This window comes from Schistocerca gregaria, chromosome 5 (assembly GCF_023897955.1).
Source record: "Schistocerca gregaria isolate iqSchGreg1 chromosome 5, iqSchGreg1.2, whole genome shotgun sequence".
Classification (NCBI taxonomy): Eukaryota; Metazoa; Arthropoda; class Insecta; order Orthoptera; family Acrididae; genus Schistocerca; species Schistocerca gregaria.
Window position 1 is genome coordinate 492,929,775 of NC_064924.1, and position 20,604 is coordinate 492,950,378.

The 20,604-nt window shown below is 42.1% G+C and overlaps 1 protein-coding gene across 7 annotated transcripts in view; it reads left to right on the plus strand.

Annotated features, from left to right (window-relative positions):
• The window catches only part of LOC126272722 (V-type proton ATPase 116 kDa subunit a 1), a 610,777-nt gene that overhangs the window by 475,810 nt on the left and 114,363 nt on the right, over nucleotides 1–20,604 (plus strand). For all 7 annotated transcript variants that reach the window (XM_049975766.1, XM_049975767.1, XM_049975765.1 and 4 more), the window contains one exon: nucleotides 18,238–18,414. In XM_049975766.1, the coding sequence (XP_049831723.1) occupies nucleotides 18,238–18,414 (177 nt within the window). The remainder of the gene's footprint in view (nucleotides 1–18,237; nucleotides 18,415–20,604) is intronic.

A 20,604-nucleotide genomic window follows, 5' to 3' on the forward strand; every position in this document is an offset into this window, starting at 1 on the left:
CGGCCGTGCGCCAGCCGACGACAGTTCTAACTTAGATCTGTAGTGGAGTGGACGTGTTGCACTTTCTTTATTGTAAAAATAAGTGGTGATGGCTTCAAAACGGAAAAATGTCGTCGTTTCAATGAAAGATAAACTTAAAGCTTTTAAAAGAATAGACAATGGTGAAACTTAAGTGGCGCAAGATTATAACTCCGGGAAAACAACAGTTGGAGACTGGAAAAGGAACCGCAATTAAATTGAAAAGTGTTGTTCTCAGCGAGCAACTTCGGCTGTTTCTCAAGATCGGAAAACCATGAAAAATGTGATTATGAAAAAGTAAGTGAAGCCTTGTTCCTATGGTCTACTCAACATAGAGATAAAGGTGTACCCATGTCGGAACCTTTTTTGCAGGAAAAAGCCTTGAAGTTTCGTAACGAACTAAACGAAGGTAAACCTGATTTCACAGCTAGTGTAGGCTGGCTCGATAGATTGGAAGAAAAGATACGGAGTTCGGCAACTTAATGTCTGTGATGAAAAGCTTTCAGCGAATTTTGAAGATGTTCGATTGTTCAGGAATAAACTTCACAAGGTATTGGACAAGGAAAACTTAACAGGCGAGCAAATTTTTAACTGCGACGAGACTGGTCTCAATTACAAAATCTTACCGGAAAAACATTAAAGTCAAAGGCCGAAAAGGCAGCGCCAAGCTGCAAACGTAGCAAAGAAAGAGTGACAATTTTTGCATGCAGTAACGCCACAGCTATTTTGAAAATGAAACTATGATAGGTAAGCCAAAAAAACGAGAGCATTTAAAAATGTATCTAAAATTGCTTTACTGGTGCAATATTACAACCAAAAAAATGCTTCGGTAAGTTCAGACATTTTTAAAGAATGGTTTTTTAACGAGTTCGTGCCAGAAACTGAAAAGGTTTTGAAAGCGAACAACTTGCCCCACAAAGCACTGTTGCTTCTAGACAATGCCACTTGTCATCATAATGAAGATGAACTTCAAGATGAAGATGTAAAGGCCATGTTTTTGCCACCAAATGTCACATCCTTATGTCGGCCTATGCACCAAGGGACCTTAGATACACTGAAGAGACACTACCGCAGAAACTTGATTTCATTGTTACGAAAAGTTCCGGGTTGTGCTGAGGCCACAGAAGATGACATAAATGAATGGATTGTCCAAGATGAAGAATTTGAAGTGACAGACGAAGAAATAGTCAACATGTTAAATGAAAAAGAAGACCACGAAGAAGCGGATGTAGTGGAGGAAGTGCTCCCAAGATTTCGCTCAACGAAGGACACAAGGCCTTAGAAACTGCTTTAAAATATGCAGAGCAACTGGAGGAAACATCGTCTACCAAGGTTTTACTTCTTAAGAGACGACGTGATTTAGCGGCAAAAAAAAAAAAAAAAAAAAAAAAAAACACAAAAAAAAACGGCAAACAGCAGGGAAACAAAAGACAATTACTAACTTCCTCACACAGTAAATATCTATTCAGTCTAATTAGGTTTGTATTTAATTAAATGTTTAACTCATTTGGCCTATTTTAGTTTAATTTTTTGTGTTCTTTTATTATTTTCCGTGTTATCCGACCTCGCTTATCCGACCTTGCCGCCGCCGGTTTAGGTCGGATAAGCAAGACTCCACTGTACTAGCAATATAAGGATTGCTAGTAGGATTCGTTATGAATAGGAAGGTAGGACAGAGGGTGTGCTACTGTGAACAGTTCAGTGACCGGGTTGTTCTAATCAGAATCGACAGCAGACCACCACCGACGACAATAGTTCAGGTATACATGCCGAAGTGACAAGCTGAAGATGAACAGATAGAGAAAGTGTATGAGGATATTGAAAGGGTAATGCAGTATGTAAAGGGGGACGAAAATCTAATAGTCATGGGCGACTGGAATGCAGTTGTAGGGGAAGGAGTAGAAGAAAAGGTTACAGGAGAATATGGGCTTGGGACAAGGAATGAAAGAGGAGAAAGACTAATTGAGTTCTGTAACAAGTTTCAGCTAGTAATAGCGAATACCCTGTTCAAGAATCACAAGAGGAGGAGGTATACTTGGAAAAGGCCGGGAGATACGGGAAGATTTCAGTTAGATTACATCATGGTCAGACAGAAATTCCGAAATCAGATACTGGATTGTAAGGCGTACCCAGGAGCAGATATAGACTCAGATCACAATATAGTAGTGATGAAGAGTAGGCTGAAGTTCAAGACATTAGTCTGGAAGAATCAATACGCAAAGAAGTGGGATACGGAAGTTCTAAGGTATGACGAGATACGTTTGAAGTTATCTAACGCTATAGATACAGCAATAAGGAATAGCGCAGTAGGCAACACAGTTGAAGAGGAATGGACGTCTCTAAAAAGGGCCATCACAGAAGTTGGGAAGGAAAACATAGGTACAAAGAAGGTAGCTGCGAAGAAACCATGGGTACCAGAAGAAATACTTCAGTTGATTGATGAAAGGAGGAAGTACAAACATGTTCCGGGAAAATCAGGAATACAGAAATACAAGTCGCTGAGGAATGAAATAAATAGGAAGTGCAGGGAAGCTAAGACGAAATGGCTGCAGGAAAAATGTGAAGACATCGAAAAAGATATGATTGTCGGAAGGACAGACTCAGCGTACAGGAAAGTCAAAACAACCTTTGGTGACATTAAAAGCAACGGTGGTAACATTAAGAGTGCAACGGGAATTCCACTGTTAAAAGCAGAGGAGAGAGCAGATAGGTGGAAAGAATACATTGCAAGCCTCTATGAGGGTGAAGATTTGTCTGATGTGATAGAAGAAGAAACAGGAGTCGATTTAGAAGAGATAGGGGATCCAGTATTAGAATCGGAATTTAAAAGAGCTTTGGGGGACTTACGGTCAAATAAGGCAGAAGGGATGGATAACATTCCATCATTAGGGGAAGTGGCAAGAAAACGACTATTAACGTTGGTGTGTAGAATATGTGAGTCTGGCGACATACCATCTGACTTTCGGAAAAGCATCATCCACACAGTTCCGAAGACGGCAAGAGCTGACAAGTGCGAGAATTATCGCACAGTCAGCTTAACAGCTCATGCATCGAAGCTGCTTACAAGAATAATATACAGAAGAATGGAAAAGAAAATTGAGAATGCGCTAGGTGACGATTAGTTTGGCTTTAGGAAAAGTAAAGGCACGAGAGAGGCAATTCTGACGTTACGGCTAATAATTGAAACAAGGCTAAAGAAAAATTAAGGCACTTTCATAGGATTTGTCGACCTGGAAAAAGCGTTCGACAATATAAAATGGTGCAAGCTCTTCAATATTCTGAAAAAAGTAGGGGTAAGCTATAGGAAGAGACAGGTCATATACAATATGTACAACAACCAAGAGGGAATAATAAGAGTGGACGATCAAGAACGAAGTGCTCGTATTAAGAAGGGAGTAAGACAAGGCTGTAGCCTTTCGCCCCTACGCTTCAATCTGTACATCGAGGAAGCAATGATGGAAATAAAAGAAAGGTTCAGGAGTGGAATTAAAATACAAGGTGAAAGAATATCAATGATACGATTCGCTGATGACATTGCTATCCTGAGTGAAAGTTAAGAAGAATTAAATGATCTGCTGAACGGAATGAACAGTCTAATGAGTACACAGTATGGTTTGAGAGTAAATCGGAGAAAGACGAAGGTAATGAGAAGTAGTAGAAATGAGAACAGCGAGAAACTTAACATCAGGATTGATGGTCACGAAGTCAATGAAGTTAAGGAATTCTGCTACCTAGGCAGTAAAACAACCAATGACGGACGGAGCAAGGAGGACATCAAAAGCAGACTCGCTATGGCAAAAAAGACATTTCTGGCCAAGAGAAGTCTACTAATATCAAATACCGGCCTTAATTTGAGGAAGAAATTTCTGAAGATGTACGTCTGGAGTACAGCATTGTATGGTAGTAAAACATGGACTGTGGAAAAACCGGAACAGAAGAGAATCGAAGCATTTGAGATGTGGTGCTATAGACGAATGTTGAAAATTAGGTGAACTGATAAGGTAAGGAACGAGGTGGTTCTATGCAGAATCGGAGAGGAAAGGAATATGTGGAAAACACTGATAAGGAGAAGGGACAGGATGATAGGACATCTGCTAAGACATGAGGGAATGACTTCCATGGTACTAGAGGGAGCTGTAGAGGACAAAAACTGTAGAGGAAGACAGAGATTGGAATGTCAAGCAAATAATGGAGGATGTAGGTTGCAAGTGCTACTCTGAGATGAAGAGGTTGGCACAGGAAAGGAATTCGTGGCGGGCCGCATCAAACCAGTCAGTAGACTGATTAAACTGACGTCAGTGACTGAAGCAGACTTTTGTTATGTTAGATGATGAAACTTCCCCGGCCGCTGTGATCGAGCGGCTCTAGGCGCTTCAGTCCGGAACCAGGCGGCTGCTACGTCGCAGGTTCGAATCCTGCCTCGGGCATGGATGTGTGTGATGTCCTTAGGTTAGTTAGGTTTACGTAGTTCTAAGACTAGGGGACTGGTGGCCTCAGATATTAAGTCCCATAGCGCTTAGAGCCATTTGAACCATTCGATAAAAGTTCAAAAGTTTAAACAATAAGGATCCTAGCTGGACAGTATGAAGATCAAAAACATTGTTTATAATAAAGTAATAAAGAGTGTGGTCATATTAATTCAAAAATATCTCTTTGAACGTGTCGTGTGAGCAGCTATTGCAAAGCGCATGTAAACGCCAAGGAAATAACACACTGTTTCTAATCGATGTGAAGTTTTGTAATTGTTATTTGGGTTTCATGAACCGGGCAACTAATGATATGCTAGGAAGTGGATATAACCATAATTTTTACTTAAAGTTTAATTTCGTCGACTGACGGTATCCTTGTTTGTAATCTCGGAGATAAATTGATATCAGCCTCAGAGTGCAAGACATTTTCAGTTAAGTAAGGGAACTTGGGGATCAAAGGTGGTAGGGCAACCAATTTTTACGCACCCTCTCATTCTCTGAAACCCTCAAAAATAATTTTTCAAGAGGTTTTCTGGTTATTTGTACAGTGTGGTACTACACACCATTTGTAAACCATCTACTGAAACGCAAAATCCAAAGCAAGACATCAGTTTGACTTAGCTTTATGACAGTAGCAACCGTAGCGATCTAGCCAGTGACGTCACAGGCATCATATGACCCGAATGGAGCATTTTACCGGGCTTTCAAATTATTTGAATTTAATTTCCGCTTTCATAGAAGAATACTGAAATTCAATAATGAAAACAGCACGTTATGACCATAAAATGACATAATTAACCATTTAAGAGGATTTCCAGAAAACAGTCAAATACCCCATTCCTCAACTTTGTTGCAACTGGAAAGAAAAGGTGGATGAAAAACTGGATCAAGGAGCATCGAAGATCACTCACGAAAACTTGAGGGAATTCAGACTGAACGAAAAGAAAAGTTCTAACTTTCTGTGTTTCGATGGTTCAACATCTGATACATCATTGGAAATGGTTGCCAACATACTTAGAAGTCGCCATAGATATACGCTACCCCCTCCCCCCCCCCCCCTCTTCCTCCTGGAATTCATTACCAAATTCATTGCAATATTCTCATACACTTCTAGAAGTGAATTTCCATGATTCCGCTAAACCTCTCGTTTAGCCAGTTACAGCTCTGCCTGCAGATCGCAATGTGACAATATTATGCGTTTAGTAATTACTGTATGATTGTTAGCTGTTTTAAATGTCAAAGTAATGTACGTCTAACAAGTGCTGAGTGGATAAGCATTAGATCACGGGGTATAATGGTTATTGTATCACTCATAATACATTCCTGGAAATTGAAATAAGAACACCGTGAATTCATTGTCCCAGGAAGGGGAAACTTTATTGACACATTCCTGGGGTCAGATACATCACATGATCACACTGACAGAACCACAGGCACATAGACACAGGCAACAGAGCATGCACAATGTCGCCACTAGTACAGTGTATATCCACCTTTCACAGCAATGCAGGCTGCTATTCTCCCATGGAGACGATCGTAGAGATGCTGGATGTAGTCCTGTGGAACGGCTTGCCATGCCATTTCCACCTGGCGCCTCAGTTGGACCAGTGTTCGTGCTGGACGTGCAGACCGCGTGAGACGACGCTTCATCCAGTCCCAAACATGCTCAATGGGGGACAGATCCGGAGATCTTGCTGGCCAGGGTAGTTGACTTACACCTTCTAGAGCACGTTGGGTGGCACGGGATACATGCGGACATGCATTGTCCTGTTGGAACAGCAAGTTCCCTTGCCGGTATAGAAATGGTAGAACGATGGGTTCGATGACGGTTTGGATGTAACATGCACTATTCAGTGCCCCCTCGACGATCACCAGTGTTCGGCCAGTGTAGGAGATCGCTCCCCACACCATGATGCCGGGTTTTGGCCCTGTGTGCCTCGGTCGTATGCAGTCCTGATTGTGGCGCTCACCTGCACGGCGCCAAACACGCATACGACCATCATTGGCACCAAGGCAGAAGCGACTCTTATCGCTGAAGACGACACGTCTCCATTCGTCCTTCCATTCACGCCTGTCGCGACACCACTGGAGGCGGGCTGCACGATGTTGGGGCGTGAGCGGAAGACGGCCTAACGGTGTGCGGGACCGTAGCCCAGCTTCATGGAGACGGTTGCGAATGGTCCTCGCCGATACCCCAGGAGCAACAGTGTCCCTAATTTGCTGGGAAGTGGCGGTGCGGTCCCCTACGGCACTGCGTAGGATCCTACGGTCTTGGCGTGCATCCGTGCGTCGCTGCGGTCCGGTCCCAGGTAGACGGGCACGTGCACCTTCCGCCGACCACTGGCGACAACATCGATGTACTGTGGAGACCTCACGCCCCACGTGTTGAGCAATTCGGCGGTACGTCCACCCGGCCTCCCGCATGCCCACTATACGCCCTCGCTCTTAGTCCGTCAACTGCACATACGGTTCACGTCCGCGCTGTCGCGGCATGCTACCAGTGTTAAAGACTGCGATGGAGCTCCGTATGCCACGGAAACTGGCTGACATTGACGGCGGCGGTGCACTAATGCTGCGCAGCTAGCGCCATTCGACGGCCAACACCGCGGTTCCTGGTGTGTCCGCTGTGCCGTGCGTGTGATCATTGCTTGTACAGCCCTCTCGCAGTGTCCGGAGCAAGTATGGTGGGTCTGACACACCGGTGTCAATGTGTTCTTTTTTCGATTTCCAGGAGTGTATTTAGTTCTTGTGGCTTGATACGTCTCAGAACTGATAAACTCATTTACATCGAAAATGGCATTGTTAGTCTTTCGCATCCCCCCCACCCACCGCCTACCGCGGATAAATTTCTGCTGATGTCCGTATGCCCACATTCCCAACATCATAAAACAAATTCAAATAAAATAGTACACTGAGAGGCGTAATTCCACCAAGTTGGCGTTTATTTATTACACTGCAAAACCTTGACACTGGCAGTTCCTTGGAAGACTTTAAACTTAAAGAACAGGTCCCCTTAATGTTTTTGAAACATAGTAATGTAAACGTGTCATGTCAGTCCAGTTGCAACAAAGTTGAGGAATGGGGTATTTGACTGTTTTCTGGAAATCCTCTTAAATGGTTAATTATGTCATTTTATGGTCATAACGTGCTGTTTTCATTATTGAATTTCAGTATTCTTCTATGAAAGCGGAAATTAAATTCAAATAATTTGAAAGCCCGGTAAAATGCTCCATTCGGGTCATATGATGCCTGTGACGTCACTGGCTAGATCGCTACGGTTGCTACTGTCATAAAGCATCTTTCATGGGATCTGACCGCATTTTATAAGCAAGAAATCTCAAGATTCATTTCTAACATTTCTAGTTTTGTATTCACTTGCCATAACATCCCACAATTACGGCAGTTGTTTATACATTTCAATACATTCTATTCATAACGCTCTCTCGTCTTGTTTTGATCTCATTTTCGACATCACAACACATTGAACAATCAACACACTGATATCCACAGTCTATAGCACGTGAGAGACAGTCTTGAATATTCTCAATACTACTCATAGGCGGCACTATATTTCTGGGTAACACTAAATGTTTCAAAAGTTTTTGCTGTTATCAGTATTATTGCACAATCCCTCAATCTCACTCTTACACGGTTAATATTATTGCGCTTCAGGAAAAACTGTGCAACATTATTGACCGCCTAGGGGCCGCTTTAAATATATACAGATTTAGATTTTCTTCAGTATATGACAAAATATTGCCACAATGTGATGTCCAGATGCCTTTATTATTTCGTAAGACTGACGTGCATTTCATAGACCACCAGTTATTGCATGCAAATGATGTGCTGTTGGAAGTGGGATCAGTTTTCTGCAGTTGCAATGTAGATTACTGCTTTAATTTAACTCGACAAACGACTGCCATATTCCAATATTCAGGATGAAAATAATGGCGGGCCGGTGTGGCCGTGCGGTTCTAGGCGCTTCAGTCTGGAGCCGCGTGACCGTTACGGTCGCAGGTTCGAATCCTGCCTCGGGCATGGTTGTGTGTGATGTCCTTAGGTTAGTTAGGTTTAAGTAGTTCTAAGTTCTAGGGGACTGATGACCACAGAAGTTGTCCCATAGTGCTCAGAGCCATTTGATGAAAATAACGTCCCAGAGATTCATTTATTAACCACATTACAAAGTGTTAAATATAATTATTGTTGTATCGGCTTATGTTACCAGAGAATGTTGTATTAACCCTTTCAGGCCCTGCGCGCACAAATATGCGTTTGTGGTCTTCCCTCCTTCATTTCCTTGTGATTAAAGTTCGGAAGTTCAGACCAGCACTGCGCAATTGTGTTTGGAGGGTTTTAATGTGTGCGACGTCGTTTAGTTCCATGACCCATCACTGGATGGCACCAGAAGTCGGCAATCTTGTAGTTGGAGGTATCGTGGCGGCCAGAAAGTGCACATTCAACTGAATCGGTGATCGCAAAAAAAACCTAAGTCACATTCACCAACTTTCAAAGAAAGTGACAAAAACAATATAAGTACTACATAAGTTACTAGAATAAGGTGAAACTTAAGCTGAAGATGAAGTATCACTCAGCAGGTTTATTGTCAACATCTCACACCTACCTGCTAACCCGTTGGCATTGCAAAAAGCTTTTTATGCTGTGGATTTAGGTTGTTTTGCAATCAATGCTTTTGATGATAAAAAATTTCAAAAAATACGAAAACGAATTAACTGTTTTTATTTAGAATACAGTGCATTGTTCCTATATTTCTTGCAAGCTGTAATACGACATATTGGAATGCTTTCGCTAATTAATACTGTTTACAGAAGAATAAAAAAGCAGGCAACAAAACAAAATAGTATTTAATGTTTACAGTAGAGAAGTCAATCCTACGTTTCTTGCATATTTGCTGTAGGTCAAGTTAATATTTCATTCCAGAAGGATGACACAATTTCACTGTCAGAAACAAATCGTACACATTATTTAATGTCTTCCATTTTCTCCATCCTAACAGGTACTTTGGTATTCTTATAACACTTTTCATCAGGTAACTGTGGTTTCTTCCTTTGGTCAGATTTCAAGGAGAAGTTACTGGTTTGAAACCCATTAATTAATGTTATTGCTTCCACAATTCCTGGCATTGATGATTTATAACGGAAATGATAAAACTTCGAAATATTTAGTGGAACCTTGTCGGCCCTTGCAATATCTCAGTTATGTGACTGGATTTGCTATTTCCTGTCAAAGAGGTCACAGTACGTAGCAACTGGCGGAAAGTCATCTAGTAAAACATAAGTGATTTCTGGCGTTCCTCAAGGTAGTGTTATAGGCCCTTTGCTGTTCCTTATGTATATGAACGATTTGGGAGACAATCTGAGCAGCCGTCTACGGTTGTTTGCAGATGACGCTGTCGTTTATAGACTAATAAAGCCATCAGAAGATAAAACAAACTGCAAAACGATTTAGAAAAGATATCTGAATGATGCGAAAAGTGGCAGTTGACCCTAAACAACGAAAAGTGTGAGGTCATCCACATCAGTGCTAAAAGGAACTCGTTAAACTTCGGTTACACGATAAATCAGTCTAATTTAAAAGCCGTAAATTCAACTAAATGCCTAGGTGTTACAATTAGGAACAACTTAACTTGGAAAGAACACACAGAAAATGTTGTGGGGGAGGCTAACCAAATAATGCCTTTTATTGGCAGGACACTTAGAAAATGTAATAGACCTATTAAGGAGACTGCCTACACTAAGCTTGTCTGTCCTTTTTAGAATACTGTTGCGCAGTGTGGGATCCTTACCAGATAGGACAGACGGAGTACATCGATAAGTTCAAAGAAGGGCAGCACATTTTGTATTACCGCGAAATATGGGAGAGAATGTCACTGAAATGATATGGGATTTGGGCTGGGCATCATTAAAAGAAATACGTTTATCGTTGCGACCGAATCTTCTCACCATATTTTTCCTCCGAATGTGAAAATATTTTTTTTACACCCACCTACATGGGGAGAAGCGATCACCACGATAAAATAAGGGAAATCTGATCCCCCACGGAAGGATATAGGTGATCGTTCTTTCCGCGCGCTATCTGATACTGGAATAATAGAGAATCGTGAAGGCGGTTCGATGAACCCTCTCTGCCAGGCACTAAAATGTGATTTGCAGAGTATCCATGTATATGTAGATCTCGTTTCGATAGAAAAGCAAGTCTTTTTATAAATTGATGGCCATCACTTCTTCACTTCTACTATTTCATCTCCATCCACCAAATGGATTGTGTACAGTCTCTCTCCTTTCTTGAGAGCTCTCTTTCTTACCCCAGATACCCTATCACATGGCAAGAATGAATGTCTGCGGATAGGGTAAAAATGTTCAATCTTTTCAAATCAGTTTAACACCACAAGAGCTAAATGGAAGCGGATCATTGTGTTGTGTTTACTTCTAACCCGGGCAGTTATCTGAAAATAGAAGGAAGTTATTCACATCTTGCGCTATATATTCATTGTTGTAGCGTAATAGAAAAGTACAAACTTCATTGGGTCCTTTCTTCGCATTCTCTTCGTGATAGAGATATAAAACAGATGACCTTGTATGCAGATTGTTTATACAAAATACTGCAAAAGTCAACTGGAGTAAGTGGAAAAGCTCTTGCACCGGGACACGAGGAAGATGAACATTTTACATGTAGTCAAAACAAAGCAATAGTTCTAGGATTAGTCTCCGACTATATTTCCCCATCTTGCAGATCTTCGGATATGGACAATCTTCTCTTCTACTGCTGCTCGTTTTGCTACCTCATTGAATGTTTTTGATTCAATCTTTAACATCAACTCTTCGTGGGTGCAGCAAGTGCCTACATTAGGTCTTCGGAAAGCAAATGTAAAGTTTTCACGAAAAATCTTACGATACTACTCGTAGTTCAGTGGCGAGTTAGGATGTATGGAAATAAAAAGTTGGTGCATTTTTTTCACACACTGTCACAGTCGAGATAGTGCATAGTGCGGCTACCATAATGATTTTCCTTAATGGACAATGATTTGATGTGATCTTTAATTTTGACAATTTCCTCTGACGACATAGCATTAACAGTCTTCCGTCTTTCGTTGTCTACCCACTACACAGCAGTTAGCGAATTCTTTTAACTCTCGCATCAGTTACTGCATAAACACTTAGAAAATGTTCTCTGCATACCTCAAATCATTTATCTCCAACGAGGACACAGTAGCTAAAAGATTTTTCACGCCTGCACCCCTTCTCACTTCTTGGGCGGGGCCTTATAACATCACTAGTTGTAATAAGTCTTTACAGGAAAAGGTCCTGGTCGTTCTTGCATTCCATTTTCAGAAAATGTGCAAAAAAAGCTTGAGTTCTGTTGTCTTGGGCAATAGCGTTACAACAGCTTCCTAGACATTTACAGCCTTCTCCTATCGCCTTTCTCGGAATTTCTTTGCTCTGTAATTCACATGTTCCTCTCCATGAATTTTAGCTTTCGTCATAATATTTCTTCGTTATTCCAAAGAATGTTTCACACTTTTCTTCTCATAACTACTGGTACACGCCACTTCCTCCATTTTCACAAGAATACTAAAATCAACAATGCCAATTTCTTCCGTACAGTTCTGCCGAACTTTACTGTAGTGCCAACAGCTGAGAAGAAAAATAACCGAAGTCCTGGATTTCGGCCGTTTCTGCACTCAGCTCAAACTTCCTACCTCTGTTTGAACGGCAACAAACGATGGCTTTGGGTGTTTCCGTGGACAGTCTGGTGGAGCTACATGCAGACTATGCATTTTTGCACCAGAAGTGTACGGAGGAGGTTTTTGCTATCAGTAATTCAACTGTTTGTCTCTATTGTCGTATATAGAGGACGAGGAATCCCGCCTTATGCAAGGCATCTTTTCAGTTTCGTTTTACCCGGACATGTTTCAGAACTTCTTGTGCTATCTTCAGTGTTTTACGAGGCGTGTTTTTTTAAGTATGTGCTGTACTGAAATAAAAAAAAGACGTGCCAAGATCTCAATTTTATTTTTATATAAAAGCTTGTACCTTAATCTACTTTTCTACATAATTTCCGTCAATGTTGAGGACTTGTCATAACGTTGTACCAGTTTTTGAATACCCTCCTCATAGAAGTCTGCCGTCTGACTTATTAACCACTGCATCACCACTGTTTTGACTTCGTCTTGAAGACGCTGACCGCCCAGGTGTTCTTTGAAGTGCAGGAACAGATGGTAGTCACTGGGCGCAAGATCGGGGCTGTACCGAGGATGACCTAGAGCAGGCTCGTACCCCTGGGGCGCTAGCGGCCGCCAGCGCCCCGGGCGAATTCGTATGTTGCTGCAGTGGCCGAACCGTGCCGCTTAGCTGACTGTGCGGACCGCCCGAACGCCAGCAGATAGATATACACTCCTGGAAATTGAAATAAGAACACCGTGAATTCATTGTCCCAGGAAGGGGAAACTTTACTGACACATTCAGGGTCAGATACATCACATGATCACACTGACAGAACCACAGGCAACAGAGCATGCACAATGTCGGCACTAGTACAGTGTATATCCACCTTTCGCAGCAATGCAGGCTGCTATTCTCCCATGGAGACGATCGTAGAGATGCTGGATGTAGTCCTGTGGAACGGCTTGCCATGCCATTTCCACCTGGCGCCTCAGTTGGACCAGTGTTCGTGCTGGACGTGCAGACCGCGTGAGACGACGCTTCATCCAGTCCCAAACATGCTCAATGGGGGACAGATCCAGAGATCTTGCTGGCCAGGGTAGTTGATTTACACCTTCTAGAGCACGTTGGGTGGCACGGGATACATGCGGACGTGCATTGTCCTGTTGGAACAGCAAGTTCCCTTGCCGGTCTAGGAAAGGTAGAACGATGGGTTCGATGACGGTTCGGATGTACCGTGCACTATTCAGTGTCCCCTCGACGATCACCAGAGGTGTACGGCCAGTTTAGGAGATCGCTCCCCACACCATGATGCCGGGTGTTGGCCCTGTGTGCCTCGGTCGTATGCAGTCCTGATTGTGGCGCTCACCTGCACGGCGCCAAACACGCATACGACCATCATTGGCACCAAGGCAGAAGCGACTCTCATCGCTGAAGACGACAAGTCTCCATTCGTCCCTCCATTCACGCCTGTCGCGACACCACTGGAGGCGGGCTGCACGATGTTGGGGCGTGAGCGGAAGACGGCCTAACGGTGTGCGGGACCGTAGCCCAGCTTCATGGAGACGGTTGCGAATGGTCCTCGCCGATACCCCAGGAGCAACAGTGTCCCTAATTTGCTGGGAAGTGGCGGTGCGGTCCCCTACGGCACTGCGTAGGATCCTACGGTCTTGGCGTGCATCCGTGCGTCGCTGCGGTCCGGTCCCAGGTCGACGGGCACGTGCACCTTCCGCCGACCACTGGCGACAACATCGATGTACTGTGGAGACCTCACGCCCCACGTGTTGAGCAATTCGGCGGTACGTCCACCCGGCCTCCCGCATGCCCACTATACGCCCTCGCTCTTAGTCCGTCAACTGCACATACGGTTCACGTCCCGCTGTCGCGGCATGCTACCAGTGTTAAAGACTGCGATGGAGCTCCGTGTGCCACGGCAAACTGGCTGACACTGACGGCGGCGGTGCACTAATGCTGCGCAGCTAGCGCCATTCGACGGCCAACACCGCGGTTCCTGGTGTGTCCGCTGTGCCGTGCGTGTGATCATTGCTTGTACAGCCCTCTCGCAGTGTCCGGAGCAAGTATGGTGGGTCTGACACACCGGTGTCAATGTGTTCTTTTTTCCATTTCCAGGAGTGTATTTGTCGCCCGTTTTCCGCTCGGGCAGAGGACGTCTCACAAGTGCTTCAACTAGATCTTACTGTCCTACAGTGCCATATCCGCCTGAAGGACCGCTTTCTTATGTGTAAAACATTGGATGACTTTTACAGCTGTCTTCCACGAGAGAAATATTCTCTTTTGCACAAGCACGTTGCCAAAGTTCTATCAATGTTTGGTTCCACGTATATTTGTGAGCGGTTTTTCTCTGTTTTAAAGCTTGCTAAAACTAAGAACCGTTCATTCCTTGGCGATAAAAATTTGAACAATTCCTTGAGGTTAGCAGTCTCATGGAATATTGTACCAAGCCTAGACAAAATCGTTTCCTCGAAAAAGAAAAACGTATAAAATGTTAATTGTCTTCTTTAACAATGTTGACTGTAAGCTTTATAACGTTAATTCTATTTTAATAAGTTTTCAAACTTGGTCAGTTAAAATTATTACGTACAAAACAGCAAACTGAGGATCCGATTTCTAAACTCTGAAAAGGGATACAAAAATTTGTAGCATGAAGTATAACAAAAATACTTAATTGTAACTACTAAGAGTAAGATTGAGACTCTATATCCTTTACATAAAATTATTTCTAAAATATAATATTTTGTCCAGCGCAGAGCAGTGCTCTCTCTCTCTCTCTCTCTCTCTCTCTCTCTCTCTCTCTCTCTCTCTCTCTCTCTCTCGCTCCCCTATGCCGTCACTAGCGACACACGGTCGCGGACGGGGCGCTGAACTACACTGTCTTGCGCCCGCGGGGCGCAATTCTTGGGTGAGCCTGATCAAGAGTTTCCCCCTCTGTTCATTATGCACATTTGTGCGGCCATCTTTAAATGCTCTCACCCACTTTCTTACCATTCCATCACTCATAATGTTTTCTCCGTAAACTCACAGATCACAACGATGAATATAGATCGCTTTTAGGCCTTTAGCACTAAGAAATCTCATAACAGCCCGTACTTCACCGTCGGCGGGACTCAAACGATTATCGGAGGCATCTTCAACACTCAGTACACAACGTAAACAAGGAAGAATCAGACTGTAATGGCGTCTGTGCATAGATTAAGGTACAGGCTTTCATTTAAAAACAAAATTGTTGAGATATCTTATCACGTCTTTTTTAATTTCAAAACGGCACTTACTTAAAAAACACGCCTCGTATATTATTTTCTTACTTACGTGAAGCTATTGGGTATTTATGTTCGTAGCTAGTCTGTCTGTCTAACGGGGGTACCTGATGCCCACCCAAGAAAAAATAAAATAAAATTCGTTAATTGTTGTTGACTTTTCCGTTCAACATAATTTTTAAAAAGAGAATGATGTGTAAGTAAAATCTTGAACCTGAAAATACTGAAGATGACATTCACTGTGGAAAGTGACATCACCAAAAGAATTAAATTTTTGGATTAAGTATAACTGAAAAATTTAAAGCATTTATGTAATATGATGAAAGAATTCATTAAAATATTAAATACTTTTTCAAATTTTAAGATGAAGAGTAACTGGCTGAATTACAATCTTCTCAAAAAAGTGCCCCCCCCCCCCCCTTTGGTGTTCCGAGGGTTAAATCTTCAGTCTAATAGTAGACGTCTGTTAGACCGAGATCAGAAACTTATCTGTATGAACTCTTCTTCATATGGAAATAGCATTCATTTATTTCACTTGAGGGGGAAACTTCACTAAGGACCGATATCGCAGCTGCCTCAAAATCATCATTCTTTTTTCTTGTACACTACTTATGTACTGCTTGTTTAATCAGACGAAAGTAGGCGCCTTTCTTCTTATTAGGGAGCAGGCCAATTACTATAGGAAGAATGTTTGTTTCGTCACTCTGGCCTTCTAAGTTTGCTTGTATGGTGTAGATTCATGCAAACTGCCTGCCGCAGCTCTTAAATGTTTCATCCATAAAAAATGGGAAGATGCTTTCAAGTCTTCTTTTTCTTTGCTTCCACTAAAGGCAGTCCCCATTTCATGCAAATATGTCTCGGATAACAGTGCACAAGAGCGACTTCTCACGTCATTTGAGCAGCGCACACATACATGTCTGTAATAAAGATGGGGTGACCACTCAAGGCAACTTCCTGTTTGTAGCTTACATGTCCACGCTGCAAATTTTTGTGTAACGTGTCCAGAAATCACCGATGTCCTCAAGTCTCTGCGTCCACACGTTTCTGGACACCAGTATAAACGGTGTGAATGTTTTGAAAGTCTTTTTTTTCCTTCGAGGAAACAAAACTGTAGAGAAGCACTAATGCAACTTGGTAAAGATCTACTTGGCCCGCATATGGAACCCAGGGATTTCAAGCATTTGCCTCTAAATCTGCAAGCCATTATACACAGTAGGGATGCATACCTGACATCAGTGAAGAATCGCTGATGGATATACAGATGTGAAATATGCCACTGACAGACCGACACAAAAACTAAAGGGCGGTGTTGAAAGTGTGCTGTGTTCATTTGAGGGCAATATACCCATTTTCAGTAATAAATTTGTCTCACGAGATACTAGGCCCATACTGGCTTATTTCTTAATATTGTGGTTTATAGATTACATGTGTTGTAACGATAGTTTGATAATATTTGATTTGGTTGCCCTGGGACGTCTAACTAATCCTGAATGAAATACAGTTTTTGTGCCACATGCGCTTCGCCTTTGTTCTTTGCAAGGCGTCTTGAGTAGCAGATTTCGGGGATGTTGGTGCACGGTACATGATGTATTCTTGTTCCTTTGTTACAGTTGTTCTTAAAACTGCCGTTTGCTGTATTAGTATTTGTGTACAGTCGGACAGAAAAACTGAAAATTCTACTTGTATTTACCCATTTAGTCTGTGAAAATTGTTAATAGCCTTGTCTCACCAGGAAATGTTGTATTTGTTCATAATATTATGATTTACAAACAGCGGTTGTATTTTACATTTTTATTATTATTTTTTTCATTTGAAGACCGCCACCAGCATAGTAGAGGTTTTAATTAAATCTGAACGACCTCGATGGTGGCCGTTAAAAATTGCTGCTTGAATGACGGACACACATTTATCTTTAGACATGTTAATTTATTAAGTGACTAACAATCACCTTTTGACGAAACTACTTATTAGAGAATACCGTACAACATTTATGAGTAATTACCCTAACTAATACGCCATATGAGCTTTAATCAGTTAAATATCAATGTTGCGATTGGAACGGGAAAAACTATTACATGTATCATGCTGAGTATCCCCTTGCCACGCACTTCACTGGTTTGCTGACTTTTTACATAGATGTAGAAGGGCAAGAGCGAACCTTATTACTCGCAATCTAGCCATCACCGGTCGTCGTTTTCTAGATCTGCTCTAGGACGCAGACTGCCGCAGCCACGTGTTAGAAAAGTATCTCGTATCGTTGTCGGCGGTTGTAGGTTAGTGGTGGACCATTCCGTGTAAGATTCAACCTGTGCAATGTGAACTGGTGTACAGTAGTAAAGAAGTAAGTGAATGCTATCGTGAGCGTGATATACTCTCAAATTGCCCGAGACAGCTTACTAATTTAGATGAGAAAAAATGATTTAAAAATAATTAACGGTGTCGCGCGAGCAATAGTGAAGCTAGCAACTCCTATGCTCCGTCTTTCGAAACAGCGAAGTGAAAGAATATGAAACTTTTTTGATACTGTAAGCGTCCGTCTGACGAGTGTCACATTGTTATTTAGAAACCTCGCAAAATTTTTTTTCTTCCAACGGAACCTAGCACTTCTGACTACGCAGTCATCCGTTCTTTCTCCATGTTTGTAAAGGTCATAACTACCTTTCTGTCAGCTTGTGCTTGTGTTCTTGATGAATGTGGACCTTTTCTACGCAGCCTTTCTGCGATGGCTTCTGGCTATCGACTGAAATAGTCTGAGAGGAAGAATTAAAAATAATTTGGGTTTTCTTCTATTTGCAGCTCAACAATGACGTAAACGCCTTTCAGCGCAAATTCGTCAATGAGGTGCGTCGCTGCGACGAACTGGAACGCAAATTACGATACATTGAGGCTGAAATCGTCAAAGATGGAGTATCTGTCCCAGAAATTGATGAAATACCCAAGGCACCGAACCCCAGGGAGATCATTGACCTTGAGGTGAGTGGCAGAATAAGGTGATATTGGTATCGGGCATGTTTTAAAATTCCATTTTTTTGTCGAAACTAAGCGTTAATGCTGAAAAGTGGAAGGAAAATCAGTTTTTAACGTCATGTGACTACGATTTCATTAGTGACAGAACACAAACTTGAACAGGACTTATATTCTGTTGAGGAGTTCCTTGAAAAATTATGCTAATTCCTGTGTTACATTATTGATTGCGTTTATATGAACATATAGCTTGTCGTCTTTTTAGAATTCATAAACATTTTATTTTATCTGTTATTACTTTTCTGTTGTAATTTTATGTACTGACACGTTTCATTTCCATGGAGATTTCCTCCTCAATTTTGGTCTTACGGAAGTAGACTTGAAAAATAAAATACATAAAAATAAACAGATTAACACTTCAGATACAATTTTTAGCCAGTAGTATACAGGAAAGGTAAAAACTGATCACTCAAAGATAATACTTTTCAACCCTTTTGCACTTCCCATCAGCCAGCTTCTTAATTCATAAGTTACTTAAAACACCAGAATTCCTTAAAACACCAGAATTCGTATACAGTACCAAGCATAGGCCCACAGGTTCAACATACTAAATTAGCTCCATGTTGGTCCACCATAAGCTGCCATAGTAATTAAACAACTAGTTTTGAATGCATGACTGTTCTCAAACTGACTCACATGGTAACAAAACAAAGAGTATGAGCACAGGTGTCAAGGACACAAAAGTAATATGACACCAGTGGAGCCTGCCGAAGTAGTATTTGTGTGGTTTCTGTAGAGTTACGTGTATCACTTACATTTTGTCTACATCCATAGCCGAAGTTGATAATGCGTGCCCGTGTTCCTGGCACTCGATTTGGAGGCAGCCTATTCAAATCCTGGTTGTTGTTGTTGTTGTTGTGGTCTTCAGTCCTGAGACTGTTTTGATGCAGCTCTCCATGCTACTCTATCCCATGCAAGCTTCTTCATCTTCCAGTACTTACTGCAGCCTGCATCCTTCTGAATCTGCTTAGTGTATTCAGCTCTTGGTCTCCCTCTACGATTTTTAACCTCCATGCTGCCCTCCAATGCTAAATTTGTGATCCCTTGAGCCTCAGAACATGTCCTACCAACTGCTCCCTTCTTCTTGTCAAGTTGTGCCACAAACTCCTCCCCAATTCTGTTCATTAGTTATGTGATCTACCCATCTAATCTTCAGCATTCTTCTGTAGCACCACATTTCGAAAGATTCTATTCTCTTCTCGTCCATGTTTCACATCCATACATGGGTACACTCCATACAAATACTTTCAGAAATGACTTCCTGACACTTAAAGCTATAATCGACGTTAACAAATTTCTCTTATTCAGAAACACTTTCCTTGTCATTGACAGTCTACGTTTTATACCCTCTCTACTTCAACCATCATCAGTAATTTGCTCCACAAAAAAGCAAAACTCCTTTATTACTTAAAGTGTGTCATTTCATAATCTAATTCCCTCAGCATCATCTGACTTAATTCGACTACATTCCGTTATCCTCATTTTGCTTTTGTTGATGTTAATCTTATATCCTCCTTACAAGACACTATCCATTCCGTTAAACTGCTCTTCTAAGTCCTTTGCTGTCTTTGACAGAAGTACAATGTCATTGACGAAGTTTTTATTTCTTCTCCATGGGTTTTAATACCTACTCCAAATTTTTCTTTTGTTTCCTTCACTGCTTGCTTAATATACAGATTGAATAACATCAGGGACAGGCTACAACCCTGTCTCACTCCCTTCCCAACAACTGCTTCCCTTTCATGCCCCTCCACTCTTATAACTGCCATCTGGTTTCTGTACAAATTGTAAATAGCCTTTTGCTCCCTGTATTTTACCCCTGCCACCTTCAGAATTTGAAAGAGAGTATTCCAGTCAACATTCTCAATAGCTTTCTCTAAGTCTACAAATGCTAGAAACATAGGGTTGCCTTTCCTTAATCTTTCTTCTAATATAAGTCGTCCCCCCATGAACCATGGACCTTGCCGTTGGTGGGGAGGCTTGCGTGCCTCAGCGATACAGATGGCCGTACCGTAGGTGCAACCACAACGGAGGGGTATCTGTTGAGAGGTCAGACAAACGTGTGGTTCCTGAAGAGGGGCAGCAGCCTTTTCAGTAGTTGCAGTGGCAACAGTCTGGATGATTGACTGATCTGACCTT